A 16,055-nucleotide genomic window follows, 5' to 3' on the forward strand; every position below is an offset into this window, starting at 1 on the left:
TTATGGCCCGAGGGTATATGGTTGTGCTGCGCTGTCAAACGTACGTTAAATCACTATGAGTTTTCCATTTTCAAGCTTACAGAACTTAATTTTTTCTAGATATCACATGTTTGATAATAGTTAACTTACAATATTCCAATTTAATTATGGGTGAATTGAGTAGGCACAGAACATTAAGCTCAGCTACTTTATGTACAACATTTTTCCCGCAACGTCGCACCTGAGCCCTACTCAAGCATGGCTAGGTAGTGACTTGACAGTGTTGTTGTTGTCAAAGTAGTGGTGAAAAGAACGAAGAGATACTGATAGTTCTGAAGACGACACTTGATGCCACGCAGGATTGGTAATACAAAAATAATCGTGAGGTGTGTGTCCCCGGCAGTGTCCTGAATCGCCTAACGAGACCAGCAAACGCTAATAGATGACATCCTCTGTGTTTTATATGTTTGTAGGCCAACGTTTTTTTTAAATGTACTCTTTGAAATACAGTCATTGGGGATGAGTCGTTGAAGACGACGGTCTCGAGACTATGGCCCCCTTTTGACCACTACAGAAGAGGCTCTCCCAATGGAATCGTGTAAAAGAAAGATTAAATTAGATATTGTTCCCGCCATTGAGAACGCAGGAGATGCTGCCTATTACATTCTTGGAACAAGGCGACTTGGGAATTTCAACGGTGACTCGCTCGAAAGCTGAGGTGGTTCGTTTCTGCGCAGGATTTTTTTTTTATTGTGTAGTGTATTGTCAAGAACGAGATAGTGCATTATACCGCTCCCCGTATATGTGTGGGTACTTGTGTGTAAATAATAATAATGATAGGTTTACTGAAATAGTGATACTGACAATAATGCAATACAGTAATTATATGAGTAAGCCTAGTCTAAGTTTTACAGTAATACGCTGACAATGTAATACAGTAGTTATATGAGTGATACGCCTAGTCTAAGTTTTACAAAGTTGATCGTGTGAACAACATTTGAATGGAATAGCACTGTTTTGTGTGTGTGTGTGTGTGTATTTACCAAGTTGTATTTTACGGGAAGAGAGCTATGCTCGTAGGGACCCGTCTTTGTATCTTTCAGCTTAAGTTTGTTCTTAAAATCTTGTATAATTTTCGCACTCACTGTTTCCTTATCCAATTTATTCCAGATATCCAACACTCTGAGTGGGAAACTATTCTTTTTCAGATCTCTTCTATAACAATCCTTTTTAAGTTTCTTTTCATGTCCTCTTGTTTTTCTTTTATCCCACTTTAGTAAATAATTTCTATCAAGGACTTCCATCCCTTTCATAATTCTGTAGATGGTCAGTAGATCTCCTCTTTCTCTTCTTTGTTCCAGGGTTGGTAGTTCGAGTTTGGACAATCTTTGTTCGTATGTCAGTTTGGAGAGTGTTGGTGCCATCTTTGTCGTTGCTCTTTGGATTCTTTCTAATTTCTTTATATTCTTTTTAGTACTGGGTGTCCATAGTGTCGCAACGCACTCCAATTTTGTGTGTGTGTGTGTGTCTGTGTGTGTGTGTGTGTGTGTGGATCGAGAGGAAGATGGATAACTGCTAAGGAGCCACGCGCATCAATGGACTCCTCTCCCCCATCTATCCATCCACTCCATGCTCATCCTCACCCTCACCCTTCTCTCTCTCTCTCCCCTCTCCCTCCTTTCTCTTCTCTCCCCCCTTTACCTTCTTTCTCTTCTCTCTCATTTCTCTCTCTCTCCTGTCTCCCTCCTTTCTCTTCTCTCTCCTCTCTCCCTCCTTTCTCTTCTCTCTCCCCTCTCCCTCTTTTTCCTCTCTCCCTCTTTCTCCTCTCTCCCTCCTTTCTCTTCTCTCTCCTCTCTCCTCCTCCTTTCTCTTCTCTCTCTCCTTTCTCTTCTCTCCCCTTTCTCCCTCCTTTCTCTTCTCTCTCCCTCCTTTCTCTTCTCTCTCCCCTCTCTCTTTTTCTTCTCTCTCCCTTCTCTCTCCTCTCTCCCTCCTTTCTCTTCTCTCTCCTCTCTCCCTCCTTTCTCTTCTCTCTCCTCTCTCCCTCCTTTCTCTTCTCTCTCTCCCTCCTTTCTCTTCTCTCTCTCTCTCCTTTCTCTTCTCTCTTTTCTCTCTTCTCTCTTCCCTCTCCCTCTTCTCTCTTCTCTCTCCTCTCTCCCTCTTTTCTCTTCTCTCTCCCCTCTCTCTCCCTCTCTCCCTCCTTTCTCTTCTCTCTCCTCTCTCCCTCCTTTCTCTTCTCTCTCTCCCCTCTCTTCTCTTTCCCCCATTCTCTTCTTTCCCTCCTTTCCCTCCTCTCCCTCCTTCTTTCCCCTCTTCTTTCCCTGCGTTTATCCCTCCTTCTTTCACTCCTCCTCTCTCCCTCTTTCTCTCTTCCTCTTTCTCTCTCCCTCTCCCTCTTTCCTTCTTTCTATCCCTCTCCTTTCTCTCCTTCCTTCTCTCCCTCCTTCTCTCCCTCCTTCTGTCCCTCTTTCTCTCTTCCTTCTTCTCCTTCTCTCCATACTTCTTTCCTTTCTTCTCTCTTCCTCCTCTCTCCCTTCTCTCCTTTCCTTCTCCCTCCCTCTCTCCCCCTCCCCTCCTCTCTCCCTCCTTCTCTCTCCTTCCTCTCTCCTTCCTTCTCCCTCTCTCCTCTATCCTTCCTTCTCCCTCCCTCTTCTCCCTTCTTCTCTGCCCTTCCTTCTCCTTCGTTTCTTCTCTCTCCCTCCTTCCTTCTCCTTCCCTCTCCCTCCTTCCATCTTTCTACCTCCTTCCTTCTCTCTACCTCCTTCCTTCTCTCTACCTCCTTCCTTCTCTCTACCTCCTTCCTTCTCTCTACCTCCTTCCTTCTCTCTACCTCCTTCCTTCTCTCTCTCACCTTTCTTCTCTTCCCCTCCCTCCTTCCTTCTCTTTTCCTTCTTCTCCCCTCCCTTCTCTCTGTCTGTCTCTCTCTGTGCTTTTCTCTCTTTTATCTAGATGTCTTGAAACTTCTGTATGAGTTGTTAAAATCTTCCTCTTCTCCGGGAAAAATGTCCTAAAATTATATACAAGAAAGAAGTGAAAGCCACTGTCTATTTTCGTAGTATTGCGACATAGCCCTTTAAGAATGCGAGGGAGGGCTGTTTGGGGCAATAGGTCTCGTACACACTAACAAGAAAAGAAGCTTGCAGGATTTATGAGTGACGGTACGATCTTCGTCTCGTAAGACGTAAGCCGCTCAGGCGAGGGTTCGAATCCCAGTAGGAAAGTTTGTTTCCAAATGTCATAATGACACAAACATTTATGACTGTGTTGCATATGGTTAAAGTATAGGAATCCCGCTGGAAAACACGTTCAGATGCTTGCTCCTTTTTCGCGTCATTGCACATCTTTGGTGCCATCATGTCACCAAGGATAGAAGCGCTGGTCCCTTGGCTTAGGGACACGGGTCTTGCAATGATGATGATGACAACGTCGTCCTGTCACGTTTTCATTAATTCATTGCAGTCGATAACGCAACCTATACTGCTATGCCGAAGTTGATCTTTAAGGAGATCTGCGATGTGGGGAGTCGTCCCGGCAGTAGACAGAAGGTCCTCCGTATGGACGCACGTGTTTCTTTTGTCGAACCGCTGAACCATTTTTGTGTGCTGTGATGTGTTCACCGAATCGACGGATGTAGGAAAACTTTACTTGCGTGGGTGAAAATCCGTATCCGCTGTCTCCATTGCAATTTTCCTTCCGATCCATTTCCGACAGTCAGATCTGAACTCAGAGTTTTGATCGATTGCATTCTGGGTTTCAGTGTAAAACAAAAAGGTTTCTAATTCATACAAACACACGCACACACACACACACACACACACACACACACACACACACACACACACACACACACACACACACACGGCGCTGTGGTTAGAGCTCTGGCCTGCCACTACGGAGGTCCGGGTTCGATCCTTGCCCGGGGCTGAAATAATATCAGTATCGCAGCGCTGAGGGGTGTTACTCCAACTCTCGTGGGCGGGGAGTTGGGGGTGTGTGTGTGCAAGGTCATAGCATTACCCATAGATCGGACCTACGAGCTCTGAGCTCTCTTCCAGGAGGGAAATAGCTGTCGATCACGAGTCCAACACGTGATCCAAAAGACCAAAGACCAAGTGAATACACACACACACAGTATATGTATATGTATAATTCTACCATGACTTTTTATATAGTGTAGATTGCAAATTGCAATTACCTCTTTCTGTAACTGTGTAGTACTTATGGGTAACGTTAAGAAAGTCTGGCACATAAAATACATAAAATAATTAAATTCTTCAACTGGTTTAGGGTATTGGCATAAACACAACTTTCCATCGTGTGAATTACAGTAATGAAAATATAAAAATGTACGTAAAACAAAATCACTAATCTAATTGTATATAATTCATGGTCAACGTTATCAAATTGTTATACAAAATGCATAAGAAGTCAAAGAAAACGTAACTCAAAGCAAGTTTACCAATATAATTTTTTTTAGATTTTCCATGTTAAACTCTTCCTTACGTTCTTATGTAAATAACAGTTGATATTATTGAGTCAAATCCCAATCTTTGGCTTGAATTTTGTTTCTTTGTGGGTATTATCAGATTTGAAAATATATTACTGCTGGGTAGTAAAATAGCAGAATTATTGTAGAAAATAGTTTTGATTAATGAATTTTCAACTAATTTGTATATCACGATATTTAACACAATCTGTTCTCGTGAAATGTCGGCTGTCACGCAACTTTAGGTCTTGATTTATTAGTTAATCTATTTTTTGTTCTTCCATCTTAATACAAAAAGCAGAGGGCTCCACAGTGTTATCTTAAGATAACTGTGACAAAATTTTGTGGCAGAGGAGAGGCAAAAATAGTTATCATTATGGTCCATTATCACTATTATTGAAGAACTTAGTATTTATACTTTAGTGCCATTAGTGTGTGCGGGGCACACCGAAAATACACATAATATGTACATTATTGTGTGTGTGTGTGTGTGTGTGTAATAATAATAATAATAATATACGGTTTATTGGGCATAGCAGCATTTCTGCTGAAAATATACAGCCTACAGAATTATAAAATTATAAAATATAATAGTGTAAAGTTATTGTTACAAGCATAAAAACAGTGTTTTACAACATTATTTCTTGTTTGTATGTGCATACACATACAGAGAGAAATTACATCATTCTGACAGTTAACTATTTCTTTCTTTTTTTCTACTGATTTTCGAAATTGAAGTATTCTATCTGAGGATGTGCAAAGGCACGTTTTCCAAAGTTCACCATACAATTCTTCAAAGTTTCGTTTTTCAAAGAGACATCGTCAGGAATGTTAGAGAGTTAATGGAGCTATTTACACTATACGGTGGCGTCGAATGCAGCCAACTTATGGACACATTCAATTAGCTCAATGAAATAAATCATTTTTGCAAATATAAAACGAGAATGGATAAGCAAGTACAATACTAGAATAAAATGGGGGGGGAACTGTTCTTACAATGATAAGGTATAGAAAAATGCAACCACGGCTCTTAACACCTAGATATGTTCTTATCTCAGATCTCGCTTGAATTCAAGGTGACTCTAGTAATGGTGGTAATTGTTTAGGCGAAGGAACGAGAAAGATAGGTTTCTTTGTATCGTGCGAAGCGAGATATTGCACAACGCTATGCTGGACTGGATGTTGATAGTCGAGGACCTGTCGCTTCCGTGATTGATTTCAACGAGGAGACTGAGGGGTTTCCATTGGTGACACTTGCCTCAGTTTAACTAAAATTTCCTTGTTCATTTCGGTCAAGTGTGGGTACATGTCTTGACAGGCCATCTTCGTTATAAGGGGGAAAGGGTCTTTATGTCCTTGTGTATATGTGTAACAGCGTTTGAGGTGTTGTTTGAGCTCTCCTTCTTGCACATGCAGAGATGGCGTCTGAGGCTTTGTCTAGCGTGGTCAATGTAGGTATCGTTTCCAGGATATCAGGGATACTACTACATGACATTTACTTTAGCGTCAGGTTAATAAAACAATTATTCTTGATAATCGTAGAGCAAATTCTGGGGTTGTTATTAGAAACAACTAAGCAAAACAACAACCACTCTCTTAGCAACAACTATATCAACACCCACAATGGGAATACTACGAGTATATGTAGTGTGTACTACACGTGTATTATAAAATACATATACTGTATACAAGTCTATGTTTATACGTATGAATGTACATGTTTGTTTGTGTGTATACATTGTGCATGAAATATGTTTACGTTTTGTGTACATGTTTGTATATGTGTATGTACACTGTGAACATAAATTGTGTGTGTACATTGTGTATGTACGTTGTGTGTACATTGCGTGTGTATATTGTGTGTGTACGTTGTCCATGTTCGTTGCATATGTATATCATATGAGTACAATGTACATTGTGTGTAGATGTGTGTACATCGTATGTGTACATTGTGTGTGTACATAGTATGTGTACATTGTGTGTGTACATAGTATGTGTGCATTGTGTGTACACAGTATGTGTACATTGTGTGTGTACATAGTATGTGTACATCGTGTGTCTATATTATGTTTGTATGCTGTATGTGTCTATTGTGTGTGCATGTACGATGAAGTGTGTGGAACACGTAATCATTTTCTCAAATGATCCGGGCCCCCGAACCTGCTCAACAACTTTCACTGGCACCTAAGTCAGTGGCCAATCTTGTTTGCTTTTAGTTTTTGCCCCAGTGCATAGGGAAAGTGTCGTCTTGTCCTAGGTAAACTTGTTTTCTTTTATAGATTATAAATTTTTCATCTTATTTCGTAGCAACCCTTACTTTTCTGTATTTAGTTCACATGTGTCTGAATGAGCTGTGTTTCTCTCGGGTATATACTCGTATATATATATATTTTTTCTTACATACATACATATACCAAAGGCTTTTCCCCCTTACACGGGGGGTAACCAAAAAGAAAAAGGCATAGGAACCACTCCCACCCATTCCATCTCCTATATATTCCACTCCCCTCCACCCTCCTCCCTCCCTCTTATCTTGGTACCCTCTTTTTCTTATATTTTTATTTTATTTATCTTATTGTTACCCTTTTATTTTGTTTGTTTATTTATCTTCTTAGTTTGTAGCACACCTTGCTTTTTCTCACATGAGTTCGCTCACACCATGGGCCTGAGTGTTAGTTGTTAAAATGGAAGAGTTCGTTTTCATTCCTGGAGGGTTTGGTCTGCATCCGGTCATGTGCAGGATATGCATCCTTCGTGAGTCCCGTGGCTGGAAGAAAGGATTTTTTTTGGGTCTAAAGACACCTACCTGCCCTGACCTTAACCTTCAGGAGTAAGAAGAGAGGATTAGATCATACGACGTAACCATAGAAACTTAGACACCGTGGAAAACAAAAGGAGATGAACGTTTAAGATGTATGCTATAGTATCATCTCCCATTGAGTTATCATGTTTGTTGGTTCTGTGCCCGTTATAGACCTAATGGTCTCCTCTCAACATTGCAGTCCATTGTTATGTCCTTCAGCCTTTCACCTCCCTGTTATTTTATGTTTATTTATTAATTCATTTATCTATTTTATTTAATATATTTTCTATTTTGTTTTATTTTATTAATTTATTTATCAGTTTCCTCCTTGTCCTTCCTCCTTGTCCTTCCTCCTTGTCCTTCCTCCTTGTCCTTCCTCCTTATACATCCCTATATTTCCCCCCTTACCCCCTACCCCGACCGCATCCTGACTGCCCCTCCCTGGTACCCGTCCACTCCGTCAGATGTGCTCTCCTTGTTTATTTAGTTTTGCAAGTGCCCTCGTGCCTGCCCTGCCAACCACGACCTGGTTAGTCGGCTCCTGCTGCCAGTGGGGGGGGTCAAATGTGTGTGTGTGTGTGTCTATGGCTGTGTGTGTATGTGTGTGTGTGTGTGTCTATGGTTGTGTGTGAGTGCTTGTTTGCTTGCTGGGGAACGCTGGGTGTAATGCAAGGCTAAGGTTATGGTGGGACATCTGTGCTCGTACGAGTCACTTACACACACACGCGCGCGCGCGCACACACACAAACGCGCGCACGCACACACACACACACACACACACACACACACACACACACACACACACACACACACACACACACACACACACACACACACACACACACACACACACACACACACAAAAAAGAAAAAAAAAGAAAAGAAAAAAAAAACGGACCACTATGTCCTCCCCCATCCCTGGGCCCTGATCATCTGAATAAAATTGTTCGCGTTTCGACCAGATGGAGCCCATTCTCGCACACACAGATGGCCTGGTGGTATTGAAAGGGTGAATGAAGCTAATGGGCAAAATGAACGCAAGTCACTCGCCTGCCTCCTCCTCACTCTCCTCCGTCCCCTCCTCTTCCCCCTCCTCCTCACCCCTCCGTTCATCCCCCTCCTCCTCACTCTCCTCCTCCCCTTCCTCCTTCCCCTCCTCCCCCCTCCTCCTCCCCCTCCTCCTTCTCCTCCTTATACCCTCTTCATCCCTTCCTCACCCCTTTCCTCACTCCCTCCTCATCACCTCCTCATCCCCTCCTCATCCCCTCCTCATCACCTCCTCATCACCTTCTCATCCTCTCCTCATTACGCTCATCACTTCATTCACCCTCCCCTCCTCCTCCCCTCCTCCTCCCCTCCTCCTCCCCTCCTCCTCCCCTTCCCCTCCTCCTCCTCCTCCTCCTCCTCCTCCTCCTCCTCCTCCTCCTCTTCCTCCTCCTCCTCCTATTCTTCCTCCACCTCATCCTCATCCTTTTGCATCTCTCCTGCCTCACCCCTTCCCCTCTCCTTCACTTTCTCCTCCTCCTCCTCCTCCTTCTCCTCTTCCTCGTCCTACACCATTCTTCAGTCTTCCCTCTACCCTTACCACACTGCATCAACGCGATGGATGGACCCTCACTCCCTCACCTCCCTCGCTCCCCCGCCCTCCCTCGCTCCCTCGCCCCCTCCCTCGCTCTCTCCTTCCCCTCCCTCGCTCCATTCGTCCCTCCCCTCCCTCCCCTCCTTCGCTCCCTCCCCTCCCTCACCCCTTTCCTCACTCCCTCCTCATCACCTCCTCATCCCCTCCTCATCCCCTCCTCATCACCTCCTCATCACCTTCTCATCCTCTCCTCATTACGCTCATCACTTCATTCACCCTCCCCTCCTCCTCCCCTCCTCCTCCACCTCTCCACCTCCCCTTCCCCTCCTCCTCTTCCTCCTCCTCTTCCTCCTCCTCCTCCTATTCTTCCTCCACCTCATCCTCATCCTTTTGCATCTCTCCTGCCTCACCCCTTCCCCTCTCCTTCACTTTCTCCTCCTCCTCCTCCTCCTCCTCCTCTTCCTCGTCCTACACCAATCTTCAGTCTTCCCTCTACCCTTACCACACTGCATCAACGTGAAGGATCGACGTAGATAGATTTTATAACTATCCGCGTGCCTGGAGTAAAACCCATGAAGACGACTGGAGAAGAGTTTTTGCGCAAAACAGTTATGTTATATGAAAATCCATGTGAACAAATTGCATAAACATGGACTGGAAGTGAAGCGTTTATTCCTGACGTTTCGTCTATTGACCTTCTCAAGGGAATGAACATACTGGATATGTGCAGAGTTTATATACATGCGTTGCGGCTCCCATACCCCCTTGAGCCGCAAAGCATGTATATAAACTCTGCATGTATCCAGTATGCTCGTTCCTTTGAGAAAGTCAATAGACGAAACGTCAGGAATAAACGCTTCACCTCCAGTCCATGTTTCCTTTGTTGTGTTTAAGCAGTTATGTCATAGCCATAGGACATGTCCCTCTACACCAGGGGTTCTCATTAGGGGTGAAATTCACCCCCAGGGGGGAATTTTGGGTTTTCTGGGGGTGATTTGTGACCACAGTCAGTTTACGCGGTGAGGAAAGCAATTATAGGTTTTGGCCTATCTGGCCTGTCACCTGGGCTGGAATTATACTACTATGGAAAAAATATATACTAATTTGGAAAAAAATAAAAGGGCTTTTAGTAATATTTGCATATTATTTAGAATGCACTTTTTTGAAACAGGCAATCTTGGAAAGGAGGGGGGAATGACATTCAGACAAATGGTGAAAGGGGTGAATGGGCCAAGTAAGGCTGAGAACCCTTGCTCTACACCCTTCGAGGAAGAACCCGGCGGCCCTTCGTCGTTGAGGATGATTTGCTGTTCCCTTTATGATGTAATCTCTTCATTTATAAGTTAGAGAAATTCTTCATCAACAAAATTTGTAATCAGATTGTAAGTGACCAAAAGTAATTTTACAGCTTTTTCAAGTACAGACATGACACACACTCTGAGCACATATAAGCCAACAGGGAAGGAACTGGGAGAGGTTATCAGGGAGGGGTGGGTGGTAGGTGGAGGGGGACGAGGGGGACGGGTGGGACTTGGTGGAGACAAAGGAGGACATTTCGGACAGTTTGTTGAAGTGGACTAAGGGGGACATTTCATACATGTATGAAATGTCCCCCTTAGTCCACTTCAACAAACTGTCCGAAATGTCCTCCTTTGTCTCCACCAAGTCCCACCCGTCCCCCTCCTCCCCCTCCACCTACCACCCACCCCTCCCTGATAACCTCTCCCAGTTCCTTCCCTGTTGGCTTATATGTGCTCAGAGTGTGTGTCATGTCTGTACTTGAAAAAGCTGTAACAAGCGAAACGTAGTACTAATAAAGGTTTCGATCTCACAAGGTGTTTATTCTCACAGTCTTGTCGGCTCTTGCCATTGTGATTCAAAAGTAATTTGGTGATTTGTGTTGTTCTCTAAGATTTATTCTTTTTCATTTGTGATTTTTTGAGTATTGCCAGTTCCTTTCCTAGTGTTTAGTCTCTTGTCTTATAAACCTTATTGTACTACTAATTTCACTGTATATATATATGTATAATATGTTTATATATTATATATATATATATATATATATATATGTATATTGCACTCACAGGTGAGAAATGTAGTAACACATGTGTAAATCACAACTAACACCACAGTCGGACGAAAGAAAAAGTTGCGTAAGCGGAACTATATATTTCGAAGGTCGATTAAATATGGCCAAATAAATTCAGCAGTGTTTCAACACGTTAATAAATTTAATCACCGGATGGACTGGGAGAAATCTGATCTCATTTATAAATCAGGGTGTGGGTTCAGAAGGAAAATGGTGGAATCAACATTAATTGATTATCTGCCCACGATGAATATTTCCAAGGGTCAATGGACCCCAGACATCATTTCAGGACTATTCATCACCAAAAATATTGTCAACAAGCTTCCTCCCCCTCCCCCTGACCCGACCTCGTGTCAGCCTCAGGTCAACTAGGTTGGGGCAGTGATGTTCTTTATTTTCTCATGTTCCCTTTCTTGTGTAAGAGGTTGCTACTTAAGATAGCCTCCTCCCTGCCACTTTGTACTACTGACGAGGATTGCAGGTAGCAATCGAAATATATAGTTCCGCTTACGCAACTTTTTCTTTAGTCCGACTGTCGTGTTAGTTGTGATATATTGCACTGTTTACCGTTAAATATATATTACATATCAAGGTGTGATGATTTTTTTTATACAATAATGAAAAAATTCTGTTAACTTTTTACAGGGATCGAGAATCGTGAAAGTTTTAACGTGAATAAAAATAATTTAAAGACGTTCTAGTAAATTTTTATCTTAGAAAAATAATTAAGTTCAAATCTCTACACTGATAGTGTCTTCGAAAGAAAACTGTTTTAGATTTTTAATAGTGAATAAACCGTTTTAGTGATTTTTTATCATAATGACACCGCCCACATGACACATAAGTTGCCTTGTACCTGTGAAGAAAAACAAGTGACCTTATCGTAGAAAAGAAAAAAAAATCTACATGAAGATCTTTCCCTTCTGAGAGAGAGAGCTATTACTCAGGGAAGCTCATCGACTGTCGAAGGAGTTGGTTCCGTTGGGAAAATCCCAAAGTGAAACTCCCAGAGAAAGCGAGTGAGTTCATAAACAAGGTTGATCCTCCTCCCAAGGACTCTCAGCATCGCGGGAGGCCCTCTGTGTCGCCTTTGTGAGACGGAAGAAGGACCGCAACAAAGGTTGGATCATGGAAAATCCAGCCTTTCTCGATGACAACCAGAAGGTCACCGAGAGAAAAAAGGGTGAGTAGAAATGATTTTCTTAATGATCTATTTTAATTCATTTACTTATTAATTTTCGAATGTTTATACTTGTCGTTAGGTTATATCGTTATCTTAGTTATTAATCGAATTATTTGTTTGTTTCTCTGGTAATTCGTTTATTCACGGACTTGTTCACTTATTTATCTATTTACTTATTTATTCATTTATATACGTAAGAACTATCAAATCTTTTCATTCCTACTTGTCTTACATATTTCAGTCGGCATTTCCAATTGTATTTCCATTCTCTATTCTATTCAACGCTGTTTTCATCTCATCCTAACTCGTTTGTTTTGTCACTGCCTCCTCTATATATTTAGAATTGAGGAAGTGGCTGTAAGAATAAAGTGGGAAATGGAGTGTATACATACGCATGCATACACACACACATAAACACACACACACACACACACACACACACACACACACACACACACACACACACACACACACACGCACATATATATATATAATATATATATATATATATATATATATATATATATACAGTATATATATATATTTACAATTAGATATACATTATATCTATATTTCTTGGAAATTGAAGCTTATGCAACTGATACAAATAAAGTTAGTAATTAATAAAGAAAAGAGTGTGTAATTTCTTGCGGTCAAAAGTTAAGGGTATGCATATATATATACATATATATGCATATATATAATATATATATATATATATATATATGCATATATATATGTATATATATATATATATACACCAAATAACTACAAGCTTATAAGCTTGAGTTCAATCGTAAGAAAAATGATGGAAACTATCATCAGAGATACCATCGAACATAATTTAGAAAGTAACTGTTTGATAAATGATTGCCAACATGGTTTCAGACGGAAATGTTCTTGCGTGACTAACTTATTCGAATTCTACAACACAGTAATCTCGAATTATGAGGGACCAAAATCATGTAACTGACTGGAAAAATGCCAGTAAAATAATTTCTTGCAATTCCTTTACTGAAAGGAACATCATTGAATCAAGCCACATGAACACACGTTTGCTCAAAAATATTAATCTAAGCTCAGGTGTGTACACGCTTGATAATTTCATTTCAAAGAAAATTGTTGGATGTTATCCTGCCCGGACATTTGGTCCATCTGTGACCAGAGGACTGTGGGTAGTGTTTTCAGGCTTGTGTGATTCATCTTTCCAGGTTCCTTACAATATTTTTACTTCTATAGTATATATACTGTCTCTGTATCTCCCATACTGTATTCCCTTGAAGATGTCTTAAATAGACGAAAACGTTCGGACTACATTTCTTATTTACCAGTGGTTTTTACTGCATATTATATTCACATGCCATTTGTGAAATACTGCAATATATATATATATATATATATATATATATATATACATATATATATATAATATATACACAAGTATATGTTATATTTATATATATACACATATATATATATATATATATATATATATATATGTGTGTGTGTGTGTGTGTGTGTGTGTGTGTGTGTGTGTGTGTGTGTGTGTGTGTGTGTGTGTGTGTGTGTGTGTGTGTGTGTGTGTGTGTGTGTGTTATATACGTCCGTTCTGAATGCACTTACAAAAAATCAAATCCAAAAGGAAGTAAACGAAGACTAAGATTTTGGATCAAGACTTATTAAAAATAGCAGGAGTATGATTTAATTTCAATTTATGCGTGATACGAAGAAGTCTTTGCAACGAATGTGTTTAAAATTGGGGTAATTTATTTGCAAAAATCATTATTTTTTGCAAATAAAGAAACTTCTTGAAAAGTTTTGTTTCATTTTCTTATAAATGAAACGAAGCCAAAAAAGTTGAAAATGTACATTTTGTCTTTAAAAACATTAAGAGTGTAATTTCGAAGGCTACAAGTGGGTTCCAAGGCTCCGAGTTCCAGGGCTACGAGTTCCAGGGCTCCGTTCCAGGGCTCCGAGTTTAAGGGCTCCGAGTTCCAGGACTTTGAATGCTTTCAAGGGCTCCGAGTTCCAGGGCTCCGAGCTCCAGGACTTTGAATGCTTTCAAGGGCTCCGAGTTCCAAGGTTCCAACTTCCAGGCCTACGAGTTCAAAAGCTCCGAGTTCCTGGACTCCGAGTTCGAAGGCTCCGAGTTCCAGGTCTCCGAGTTCCAAGGTTCGAACTTCCAGGTCTCCGAGTTCGAAGGCTCCGAGTTCCAGGTCTCCGAGTTCCAAGGTTCCAACTTCCATGTCTCCGAGTTCGAAGGCTCCGAGTTTCAAGGCTCTAAGCGTGTTGCATTGGTTTGAATTCCAATGCATTTTGCGAGAAAAAGATCCATGATTGTAATATTTAGAAGTCAAAGAGTTACTATAGCCGTAAAATCTTATAACTTACTATGAATGATATATGAGGACAAATCTATAGATCCACTATGCTCCGCAAATGAAAATATAGTAACAGTGACGAAAAACGGGTTCTTGAAGCTGAAAGAAGCAGATAAGCTAGAGCCTCTGAAACTAGAGCAAATCCAGCAAAGGGAACCTGCTGATGCTTCCAGGCACAGAATATGAAGAGGAACTGCTCACAGAAATAGTATTAGCTTTCTCTTGTAATCACGAGTTTAAATTACAATGAACTCTCATTAATATCTTAGACCAATGAAATTCAGAAGAGAGTCGGATGGAGTATGTTGCAACAGAGGATAGATTGGTTTGGAAGAGCTTGCAAATCCTCCTGAACCTCTTCAGTCACTCTTGAATGGGACTTCACAAGAATGCCTGGAATTTCTACAAAAGATCAGAGTATATAACCGCTGTTTTGCCATGAGCTCTTTAGAAGCTGGAAGTCAAATTTCAGAACTGAATGTGAAGTCCCTTACAGGATTGGATCTCCTTGTTTCTTTGAAACGAGATGACCAAGTTCCTGCAGTTATTTAATTCTATTTTATTTAAATTCTATATTTATTTTTTGTGGAAGACTCAAGCTCTCTCCCATAGACTCCGAAATACTTCAAGAGACTTCCACAGACTCTGGCATACATCAGTTTCATCATTCTCTCTTCTTGGAATTTATCTTTGCGTCCATTCCTATCTCCTTCACCAACCTAATAAGAGAAATACTTCTCTTTGTCTAGTCATTCAGTAAAAAAAAAAAAAAAAAAAAGGTCCCCTACCCCCCATCCCTCCCCCTTCTGTCTCCCGCCCGTCCCGACCCAGGCCCTGGCTTCCCTAGACTCCCCACAGCCTCGCGTGCCCGGGATCTAAAACACTCCCATTGGACCTATCGGAAGAAAACTGCCGTCGTAACCTGACCCGAGAAGCAGATCAGATTTGGTTCATATTACATGCATACAAATATTAATATGAAAATTGCCTATATATATATATATATATATATATATATATATATATATATATATATATATATACATATATAACAATCAATCAAATCAGCCATCCTGAGTCCACTGCTGAACAAAGGCCTCCTTCACAGCATTCCATGATTCACACGACCGCGCCAACCTCTGCCACGTCACTCCTGCAAACTTCTCAATCTCGTCTCTCCACTTTCTGTCTGGTCTCTCTTTTCCACGCTTCCCATCTCGCGGCGTCCACTCAGTAACACACTTGCTCCATCGCTCATCAGTCGTTCGCACTAACTTACCTGCCCAATTCCACTTTCTTTCACTGCTTCCACAATATCATTCACTCTAGTCTGCTGTCTCACCCAACTTGCTCTCTTTCGGTCTCTCAGCGTTATTCCCATCATTGATCTCTCCATTCTCCTCTATGCTGTCCTTAGATTTGTTTCCATTGCCTTCGTAAGTTTCCAAGTCTCACACCCGTAGATTATTGCTGGTAGAATGCATCGATTGTAAATTTTACGTTTCAAACATAAAGGTAGAGAGCCTCTCAGGATCTTATTATACTTATCAAACACTTT

General features: G+C 41.3%; 1 protein-coding gene across 2 annotated transcripts in view; it reads left to right on the forward strand.

The window, feature by feature from the left end:
• The first annotated feature begins 271 nt into the window (after window positions 1–271).
• sbm (L-type amino acid transporter sobremesa) overlaps window positions 272–16,055 on the forward strand; it is a 277,773-nt gene continuing 261,989 nt past the window's right edge. The window contains exons 1-2 of one of the 2 annotated variants that reach the window (XM_076176207.1): window positions 272–343; window positions 11,579–12,116. In XM_076176207.1, coding sequence (XP_076032322.1) covers window positions 12,062–12,116 — 55 coding nt within the window. In that variant the 5' untranslated portion in view covers window positions 272–343; window positions 11,579–12,061. Of the gene's footprint in view, window positions 366–11,578; window positions 12,117–16,055 lie in introns of both variants that reach the window. The other variant, XM_076176208.1, reaches the window with a different exon arrangement.

This window comes from Oratosquilla oratoria, chromosome 38 (assembly GCF_046742065.1).
Source record: "Oratosquilla oratoria isolate Oo_2021 chromosome 38, ASM4674206v1, whole genome shotgun sequence".
In the NCBI taxonomy this organism is placed as follows: Eukaryota; Metazoa; Arthropoda; class Malacostraca; order Stomatopoda; family Squillidae; genus Oratosquilla; species Oratosquilla oratoria.